General features: G+C 39.2%; 2 protein-coding genes across 2 annotated transcripts; one reads left to right on the top strand and one right to left on the bottom strand.

Annotated features, from left to right (window-relative positions):
• Positions 1-3,119: 3,119 nt before the first annotated feature.
• Positions 3,120-6,782, top strand: LOC133876925 (putative receptor-like protein kinase At3g47110). Its single transcript, XM_062315149.1, has 2 exons — positions 3,120-5,811; positions 6,080-6,782. Exons 1-2 carry the CDS (start codon positions 3,120-3,122, stop codon positions 6,463-6,465), a joined length of 3,078 nt encoding a protein of 1,025 aa, XP_062171133.1. The 3' UTR covers positions 6,466-6,782.
• An 882-nt stretch (positions 6,783-7,664) lies between these two features.
• Positions 7,665-9,989, bottom strand: LOC133878061 (pentatricopeptide repeat-containing protein At2g29760, chloroplastic). The gene has a single exon (XM_062316550.1). It carries the CDS (start codon positions 9,932-9,934, stop codon positions 7,688-7,690), a length of 2,247 nt encoding a protein of 748 aa, XP_062172534.1. The 5' UTR covers positions 9,935-9,989; the 3' UTR covers positions 7,665-7,687.
• Between the last annotated feature and the right edge of the window lie 579 nt (positions 9,990-10,568).

The following is a 10,568-nucleotide window of genomic DNA, read 5'->3' as shown; positions in this document are numbered from 1 at the left end:
AAACCTGCCAAAATCACATACCATCACAGAGACAAGTTCTGTATTTCTTATCGTTAAACCGGCAACTCAAATGTTAAAAGACAACAAATTCAATATAATAAAAACATAAAAGATTGCGCTGCCAAGAAAATATGCAAATCTCAGATAATCCAAAAGAAGAAGGTCGTGCCTACTGTAAAAAAAAAAAAAAAAAAAAAAAAAAAAAAAAAAAAAAAAAAAAAGGAAAAAAAAAAATTGGAAGAAGAAGGTCGTGCTTCTGTTAAAAAACAGAAAAAAAAAAAAAAAAAAAAAAAAAAAAAAAAGGAAAAAAAAAATTGGAAGAAGAAGGTCGTACTTCTGTTAAAAAACAGACCAAAAAAAAAAAAAAGGATTGAAGAAGGTCGTGCCTTCTGTTAAAAAAACAGAAAAGGCCAAAAAAAAAAAAAAAAAAAAAAAAGAAAAGAGAGGAAAACAGGAAAAAAAAAAAAAAAAAAAAAAAAAAAAAAAAGAGGAGGAGGAAGAAGAAGGTCGTGTCGTGCCTTCTGTTAAGAAAAACAGAAAAGAGAAAAAAAAAATTAAAAAAAAAAAAAAGACGAAGAAGAAGGTCGTGCCTTCTGTTAAAAAAAAAAAAAGGGAAAAAAAAATATCTTCATTCAGAGATTTGCTGCTCTCTTCTGTTGGGGGAAAGGGCCTCGCCGGTGGAGAAAGGTCCTCGCCGGTAAAAAGGAACGGCTCTAGAGAGAGAGAGAGAGAGATGACGGCCGGTGGAGACGGAATCCGATGAAGAAGGACGGCCGACCGGTGGAGACGGAATCCGGTGAAGGACGGCCGACCGGCCGGGAAGAGGGAGTGCCGGAGAGAGAGAGAGACGGAATCCGGTGAAGGACGGCTGACCGGCCGGGAAGAGGGAGTGCCGGAGAGAAAGAGAGAGAGAGAGAGAGAGAGAGAGAGAGTCAGTAAATTTAGAGAGAGAAAGAGTTAGAGGAGAGGACAAAATTTTGAATTTTGTTTTCTTTTTCTTCAGTTTGTCCGCCCATTTACCTCTTTTTACTTTTTTGGTTTGGTTTTTATTTAAGCAATAAAATAAGGGAGAAAAGGCTGTCCACGTAGGAGGAGTGGGATGGGGGTGGGATCTCAGTGTACAAGGTAGCATTTCCCGCCAACCTCAGCTTCTTTTTGTGCCGGCCACTTTCTCCCTCTCACATGGAGCATCCTCTTATGATCATGAGTTTAAGACTATTCTTTTTGCTAATTAACTTCCCGGGCCATCCTTCTTTTGTCACTCTTCTTGCCTGTCTCAAAATTTTCCTTGGCTGCCATACTTTCCAATGAGATTGACAAGCATGCACTACTCGATTTCAAGTCTCACATTGATGACCCTTCCAGTATCCTGGCTTCTTGCATGGAATGAGTCTTTGCATTTCTGCCAGTGTGTTGGGGTCACATGTGGCCACAAACACCAAAGAGTCATCGGTTTGAACCTAAAAGACCAGAAATTGGTTGGCACCATATCTCCCCACGTTACAAATCTTTCTTTCCTTCGATCCCTCAACATTGAAAACAACTCCTTCTCTGGTGGAATCCCCTCAGAAGTTGGTCACCTGCAGGCTTCAAAATTTGAACTTGAGTTATAACTCATTGGAAGGGGAAATTCCAGTTAATCTGTCCCACTGTTCCAACCTCCTGAATCTTGATCTCCAGTACAACAACCTAGTACAACAAATTCCTTCTGAACTTGGCTCTTTGTCCAAACTCGAGATCCTATCTCTCTTGCCAACAACAACTTAACTGGAAGGTTCCCACCATGCATCTCTGGGGAACCTATCCTCTCTCCGACAACTTGATCTCCAGTACAACAATTTGGAGGGAGAAATTCCAAATACAGAAGCGCAAATGCCAAGTCTGGAATATTTTCTAGTTGATGTGAATAATTTTTTGGGTGCGTTTCCATCCCCTCATGCGCGCCACGGCTTTTTCATGAATAATTAACAATCTTAGTCACGATGCTCGTGGTTGTGGTTTCTTGCTAGATTTAATCAATTACCATTAAAAAAAAATTAGGTCAAATATTTTTATTATAATTAAAATTCATTTTTTCATATCTTGGTGACCTAACAGAGAAGGTACTGGGAAGGGAAAAGAGAAGAAGAATCCCTTCTTCTTCCTTAGTCCCTATTCTCCTTATGAATATTTTTATCATATATTCTAACAAGTCCTTGGATCCCTAGGGAGGAAGAGAAGAAAAAAACGTTTATTTCATTCGCATAATGATATGGAATCATAATCCATAAAACATTACATATTTCTTAGGGAAAAGTTAAATTTAATCCTTAAGTTTTAGTATGATTTTAATTTAGTCTTAGGTTTTTGATTTCAATAATTAGGTCATTAAGTTTTCCTATGATTTCAAATAGGTTCATCTGATACCCTAATGTTCAATTAATTAATGGTATATCAAACCAATCACCTTAAAACACTAGGCTCCTCAAATTATAAAAGTACTAATATATTTAATTTCTTGGTCTTTGCGGTCACCATAGGGTGAAAATAAACCGTTTGAATTTTTTTTTTTCTTTTCTAAGACGTTTTCGCAAAAGCATTTTCAAAATTAAATTATTAAGAAAAATATGCATATGGCGCGGGTTACACGCTATAATGAATTGACATGATCTTGAAATCGATGTCCATTTAACACCAATAAGTGTTGGAGATGTCAAGGAAGCAGTTGGAAACTGACAAGCTTCTTGTCTAAGGCGTAGGAGAAAACTAGGAGGTGGGAAAGTTTTCAAAGTCGTCAGCTGAGTATTTGGGTACGTCAATAAATTAAGTGGTGCAGAGATACACATTGACCGCAAGTGCATACATCAACATATTAAAACGCTGGCCGGATAGTGCAGAAGCCGTCAAAATAAGGGAACATCGATCAGTTTGTAGTTAAACATCACTCTAGATGTGAGTGGCTTGACCAGTTCAAAGATTGTATAAGAGTAACTCTAATATATAGTCTGACTAATCAATAAAAGCAGTCCCCATCATATCTAAGTGGTTATTAAGTTAGTTCCCTATTAATACATGTATGCATGTGAGAGTTCTCTGCAAACCGCAGCCTCTCTTTGTGCCTGCTACTTTCTCCCTCTCACATGGAGCATCCTCTTATGAGTTTAAGACTATTCTTTTTGCTAACTTCCTGGGCCATCCTTCTTCTGTCCCTCTTCTTGCCTGTCTCAAAATTTTCCTTGGCTGCCATACTTTCAAATGAGACTGACAAGCATGCACTGCTCGAGTTCAAGTCCCACATTGATGACCCTCTCAGTATCCTGGCTTCTTGGAATGAGTCTTTGCATTTCTGCCAGTGGGTTGGGGTCACCTGCGGCCACAAACACCAAAGGGTGATTGGTTTGGACCTAAAAGACCTGAAATTGGTTGGCACCATATCTCCCCACCTCGGAAATCTTTCTTTCCTTCGATCTCTCAACCTTTCAAGCAACTCCTTCTCTGGTGGAATCCCATCAGAAGTTGGTCAGTTGATCAGGCTTCAAAATCTGAACTTGAGTCATAACTCATTGGAAGGGGAAATTCCGGTTAGTCTGTCCCACTGTTCCAACCTCCTGAATCTTGATCTCCAGTACAACCACCTAGTACAACAAATTCCTTCTCAACTTGGCTCTTTGTCCAAACTTGAGATCCTATCTCTTGCCAACAACAACTTAAGTGGAAGGTTCCCACCACCTCTGGGAAACCTGTCCTCTCTCCAACAGCTTTGGTTTAGATATAACAATTTGGAGGGAGAAATTCCAGATACAATAGCCAAAATGACAAGCTTGAAAGTTTTTGATGTTGCAATAAATATTTTTTCCGGTGCGTTTCCATCTTCCCTTTACAATTTATCATCACTCACAATCATTACCCTGACTGACAACAACTTCTCTGGTAACCTCAAGCCTGAAATAGGCATTGCTCTTCCAAATCTCCAAATACTTTGGGGGGGAGGAAACAAATTCACAGGAACCTTTCCAGCTTCCTTGGCCAATGCTTCAGGACTTCAACAAGTTGATATCCCTGAGAATTATTTCACAGGAAATATACCTATGAGTTTTAGTAATCTACAAAATCTCCAATGGCTTTATGCATATTCAAATCTTCTCGGAAATCAGTCAGTTGATGATTTGAGTTTTCTGAGTTCTTTGACCAATTGTAGCCAGTTAGGGACGCTCGATGTCAGCTACAACCGGCTTGGTGGTGAGCTTCCTAACTCCATAACAAACCTCTCAACCCAATTAACAGGGCTACTGCTCGGAGGGAATTTTATCGGTGGAAGCATACCGATGCAGATATCAAATCTAGTCAGCCTTACTCAACTTGGGCTGGAACAAAATTTGTTGACAGGGACTATTCCAGCTTCAATTGGGAAGCTCTCAAACTTGAACGAACTATCCTTGGGTGAAAACAAATTTACAGGGGAGATCCCATCTTCCTTTGGCAACATGACTCAATTATTAGCTCTCTATTTGTATAATAACAGCTTAGAAGGAAGCATACCCACGAGTCTAGGAAGGTGTAGATACCTGCAAGATGTAGCCTTTTGCCATAATAAGTTAAATGGCACCATACCAGTGCAGCTCCTTAGCCTTCCAGCTCTGTCTGTAGTCCTTAATGTGTCTCATAACTTTCTGACGGGTCCGTTGCCACCAGAAGTAGGAAACCTGAAATCTCTTGTTGCACTGGATTTGTCATACAACAAATTTTCCCAAGAGATTCCAGGGCAGCTAAAGGATTGTTTGTCGTTGGAAGTTCTTTATATGCAGGGGAACTTCTTTGAAGGAACCATTCCCGATTTAAGTGGGTTAAAAGGTATTCAATATCTTGATCTTTCCCATAACAACTTGACTGGCTCAATTCCAAGCTACATGGTTAGTTTTTCCTCGTTGCAGAATTTAAATCTGTCTTTCAACAATCTGGAGGGAGAGGTTCCAGTACAAGGGGTCTTCATAAATGCTACTAAAATTGAAGTCTATGGCAACATCAAGCTTTGTGGGGGGATCCAGCAGCTGCAGTTGCCCACATGCCCCATTCGAGGGTCCAAGAAGCATAGAAAGCATGTTGCTTTTAAGTTGATACTGGCAATGGGCATTGCAGCTGCTTTCTGCCTGATGTTGTCTTTTATTTCCCTGTTCTGGTTGAGAAAGTCCAAGAAGAAAAGTATTTCTATTTCTTCTTTAGGGCACTTTTACCAAAGGATTTCTTATCAAGAATTACACAACTCAACCGGTGGATTCTCTGAGAGGAATTTGATTGGTTCAGGTCATTTTGGTACTGTTTATGAAGGAAAACTTGGTCCGGATGAAACAAGTGTTGCAGTCAAGGTACTCAACCTTCATAAGCAAGGAGCTTCAAAGAGCTTCATTGCCGAATGCCAAGCCTTGAGGAACATCCGGCATCGAAACCTCGTTCAGATTCTTACTGCTTGCTCAAGTATTGATTTTAAGGGCAAAGATTTCAAAGCTTTAGTATATGAGTTCATGCCAAATGGGAACCTGGACACGTGGTTGCATCCAGAAGATGGGCTCCAGCAGCATAGAAATTTAAGCCTTCTCCAGAGATTGAACATTGCAATAGATGTGGCTTCTGCTTTGCTTTATCTTCATCATCATTGCCAAACCCCTATTATTCACTGTGATCTAAAGCCAAGCAATATTCTTCTTGATGATGATCTGACTGCTCACATAAGTGATTTTGGTTTGGCAAGACTCCTTTCGGAATCCGGTAGGCAAGCTTTTCTTAATCAATTAAGCTCGGCCGGAATTAATGGAACCGTCGGTTATGCTGCTCCAGGTAATGTTTCAAGATTTCACTTATTCTTTTAGCAAGTATAAATGGTAAAGAAAGAAAGTAAAGAACCGAAAAATTGGATGTTAATGCTGTTAGGTTTATTTCTATATATCTATTGAAAGAGTGCATCAATAATCAAAACAATGAAGCCCACTACAGAATATCTAAATGTACCTCTTATCACCGCGTTTTACAATAACCAAATCACTATTTTTATAGCATTGACTAAGAAACTATTCTTACTGCATTGGAGTTCACTGAATTTTTGCAGAGTATGGGATGGGCGGTCAGCTATCAACTAGTGGTGATGTATACAGCTTTGGAATCCTCTTGTTGGAGATATTCACTAATAGAAGACCCACTGATGAACAGTTCAAAGATGACCTGAACCTCCACAACTTTGTCAAGTTGGCGTTGCCCGGACAAGTGAAGAAGATTCTGGACCAATCAGTTTTGAACGAGGTAGGAGAAGCTAAGAACATGGTTCCATATTGGAGGGACGGGACAAGTGAAGAAATTGAATGCTTGATATTCGTCTTTCACATTGGCCTTGCATGTTCAGCAGCATCTCCAAGAGACAGAATGGACATGAGAAGAGTTTCCATGGATTTGCTTTCAATTAGAGACAAACTCCTACGGAACGGAACTCAGGAATAGAAAATTGAAAGCTTGGTTGATGGGTAAAGTTTCTGAAAAACATCAATGATTGGAATTTACTCTTTATACAAATCAAGAGGATTAGAACATTTAGTGTATGTTTGTTAATGTGTTTTGAGGATGTTTTTGGTTATTTGTTTGTAAAAGTGTTCTAATGTGACATAAATGTGAAAATGGTTTTGAGTGTTTTGTCTAATCTACGCAAACAAAGATATTCTAAGGCAGCATATCATGGCGAAGCAGCGATTATCTGTTTGGTGATGATGTATATTCAAATGCAGCACAATCTTGTGCTTTTCCCCTTCTTCTTTTTTCCTTTACAGGCTTTGTTTTTATGTATACAGTGTATTGTAGTATGTATATATGTTCACTCTCTTTCCTTTTTCTACTTTTTTATGCTATGCTTATTCTTCTTTCTCTTTTTCAAGTTTTGTTTTCACAAGTATCTAATAGAAGGCTATGTTAAATATACCTTAAAGATGTATAAGGGCGTGCATATTTTCTTTTTATCGCAATATTCCTCTTGCTTTTACGTGAGTTCCTCAAATCATGTGTCATCATCCCATGAGATGGTGACACATTTTTCAAAAAAGTAGATCTCATCCATGATTGACATATCATTTGGGAATCAACTTTTGAGAAAAAAAATTTGGTAAGTATAGCACTTCTCAATTTCCTAATGAGAAATGCTATACTTCCCAGATTTTCACACCCAAAAGTGGTTTTCAAATCATGTGTCACTATCCCATGAGATGGTGACACATTTTTCAAAAAAATAGATTTCATCCATGATTGACACATTATTTGAGAATCAACTTTTGGAAGAAAAAAAATTGATAAGTGTAGCACTTCTCTTTCTTGATTAGTGTTGTTAGAAGCACTACAAATTTTATTAAAAATATCTTTACAAACTGATGTGATAGTTCATAATTGGTTAACAAAAAATCCAACTTATCAATTTAATTAATCAATGGTCGGCTTGTCAACCAAACACTCTTAATTATTTCATTAATTATGGACTACCATCTCAATTTGTAAATAATTTGTAGTAAAAGATGTGCCTCAAGCATTTTCCTTTCCTGATACCTAGAGCCATGAGCTTAATCACCACTTTGATTAACTGAACCTGCATTCTTGGTGCTTCAACAATTATTTAGCCGGTAAAAATCTCATGCTTGGTGTATGAAGTGAAATCTTCCTTTGCGGCCAATGCTTCTCATATTCACCAATAATCCATACATGAGCAATGTCCTCCCCTAAAATGATGGAATCGATAACGATCTCTCAGAAGTATCTCTCTACCATAAAGCCTGGATATAAGCTTAGCAACAGAGTGGCAGTCCCCACAAACACGAAGATTCTTCACAACCCGAATTGGTTGTGATGGGACCATACTAATAAGCCCAAAGGCAATTGCTAACTTCTCACTGTGAAGGCTGAGGGCATGGTCCTTCATGTCTTCTTCTTCAATAAGTTGCAGGACGTGGGACTTGTTTGGCACATAACCAATTGACTTCAATCTTGATGCAATCTCATCCAACTTGGAGTAGATTTCCTTGGATAGAGGGTGGCAATTATCACCAGCCAGAAACTCATGAACAATACCATTGACCTCAATTGAGCTACAACCCGGTTCTTTCTTTAGTCCAGAATCTTTCATGACCTTCCTTAACCCTGAAACTCTATCCCATTTCCCTGTTTTAGCATATATGTTTGATAAAAGCACATATGCTCCATGATTTCTAGGGTCCAACTCAAGCAAACGGCTACAAGCCTGTTCAGCAAGCTCAATATTCCCATGAAGCCTACAGGCCCCAAGCAGAGCCCCCCATACAGCAGCAGTAGGAGCCATGGGCATTTTTTCTATCAATTCGACAGCTTCTTCCAGAAGGCCTGAACGACCAAGAATATCAACCATGCAAGCATAGTGCTTGTCTTCAGGCACAACCCCATGAACTGTCTCCATCTGATAGAATAAGGTCCGTCCCTCGTTTACTAATCCAGTGTGGCTACAAGCACATAATACGTTCGTAAAAGTCACAGCATTGGGCTTGACCTTAGCTTCTAACATTTTTGAGAACAAATTTATTGCAGCCCTTCCCCGCCCATGCATTGCCAGACCACCAATCATGGCACTCCAAACAAACACATCTTTTCTCTCTGCTGAGCAAAACACCTCGAGTGCCTTCTCTACATCCCCACACTTAGAGTACATGTCAATGAGCGAGGTCATGAGATGACAATTTAATCTAATCCCCTGCTTCTTTGTGTACACATGGATCCATCTGCCTAAATCCATAGCTCCCAACTGAGCAGAAGCTGATAGAGTACAAACAAGAGTGACCTCATCCGGTTTTGCATCCTTTCTGAGCTGCAATTCACGGAATACAGCTAAGGCCTCCTTTGGCTTACCATTCTGTTCATAAGCTGAAATGAGGGCATTCCACGCAGCGATATCTTGACAAGGCATTGCATCAAAAACACGCCGAGCCACATCATATTCCCCTAACTTAGCATATCCATCAAGCATTGTTGTCCAAGAGAAAATATCTGTCTCTAGCATATTATCAAACAATCTTTTTGCATCTTCAATCCTCCCACATTTCCAATACATATCAAGCATTGCATTACTCAAAGTCAAATCCACACTAATCTCATTCCTTTCAATATACGAACACACCCACCTCCCAAACTCCAAATCTAACTTCTTGGTGCAAGCTGAAAGAACACCCACCATCGTCACATCATTCGGCTTCACATTCTCCTTCTCCATTCCCCTAAACAACTCCAGCGCCCTTTCGGGACAACCTCCTTGTACAAAAGCCGTGATCATAGAATTCCAAGAGACAACATCTTTCCTCGGAATCTTCATAAACACACCATACGCTAAATCCAAATCCCCACACGAACCATAGAAATGCACAAGCGAATTAAGAACAAATACATCCGAACTAAGCGACGCTTTGATCACCATCCCATGAAACACTCTCCCAACCCGAAAAGCCTTAAGCTCCGAAGCCGCCTTAAGCACAAAAGGAAAAGTAAATTTATCTGGAAAATGCTCACACTGATGAAGCATCTGCAGAAAGATTAAGAGGCTCTGAATAGGATCGGGGCTTGACGCATAAGCGCGAATGATGATGTTCCAAGTGTAGAGATTTGGTTGGGGAATTTGGTTGAACACTTGGCGAGCGTAGTCGAGGCTCGAGAACTGCGAGAGAGCACCGGCTGTGATGAGCTTGCTGGCTGAGAAAGAGTCGAAGAAGAGGCCTGTACGGAGCATCTGGGCATGGACTTGCCTTAGGTGCTTTGCGCTGGTGCATTGGTTGATCAGTGAAAGTGTTGGGTGGTTTGCGAAATACCGGTCGTTATTGACGGTTGGGGAAGGAGGGTTTGGGTGGTTGGAGTGACCTGGGACTGGTAGAGAGAGAGGCGTGGTGCTTAGAGTTGCCATGAGTTCTCGTGTCATTTGCCAACTAGTTCCGTTCAGTTACCGTTTAAGCTTTTTTAGTAAAACTTTGACGTTGACGTGCCTATATTCGATATCGACCATTGACCCAACTAAAACGACAAGTGAGGTACCACCGTTTATTCTATCAGACTGACAAGTATTAATATTTCAATACTGAAAATTAGTTATTATTATTATTTTTTTAACAATTGATGATCCGATGACTGATTTTTACTGTCACATCATCGAGTTGTATGATAGTCGTATAACAGTGTATTAAATAAAATTTATTTTTATTTTTATTTTAGTAAAAGTAGTAGGTTTTAGAATTTTTTCCAATCAAATTCTTTAATAAGATTTTCCATTAATTTCTTAGCAGAAGCCATGTGAAGTCTCAATTATATTTAAAAAATTCCCAAAACCTCCCCCTCCCCTCACAGGCTTTTTTAGTTTTTTTTTTTTTTTTTTTTGATAATTTTGTAGGTGTGTAATTAAGATTTCACGTGATTTTATTAGAAAATTAATGAAAAATTTTATGGAATGATCTGATTAAAAATTTTGGAAAAATTATTTCTAGTTCTTAGGTTTTTATCTGATTTGAATTTAATCATTAAATTTTCAATTTCAAGAATACAATTATTAGGTTTTGCCC

The sequence above is a fragment of the Alnus glutinosa genome, chromosome 9 (assembly GCF_958979055.1).
Source record: "Alnus glutinosa chromosome 9, dhAlnGlut1.1, whole genome shotgun sequence".
NCBI classification, from domain to species: domain Eukaryota; kingdom Viridiplantae; phylum Streptophyta; class Magnoliopsida; order Fagales; family Betulaceae; genus Alnus; species Alnus glutinosa.
The sequence above is the reverse complement of the archived record's forward strand: the minus strand, read 5'-3'. Positions and strand labels throughout refer to the sequence as shown.

What these genes read in the sequence shown, in the direction of transcription:
- LOC133878061 (XM_062316550.1), bottom strand. Translation starts at nt 9,934, where the DNA reads ATGACACGAGAACTCATGGCAACTCTAAGCACCACGCCTCTCTCTCTA.
- LOC133876925 (XM_062315149.1), top strand. Translation starts at nt 3,120, where the DNA reads ATGGAGCATCCTCTTATGAGTTTAAGACTATTCTTTTTGCTAACTTCC. An exon ending in CGTCGGTTATGCTGCTCCAG is followed by an intron (nt 5,812 to 6,079) that starts GTAATGTTTCAA and finishes GAATTTTTGCAG; the next exon opens with AGTATGGGATGGGCGGTCAG.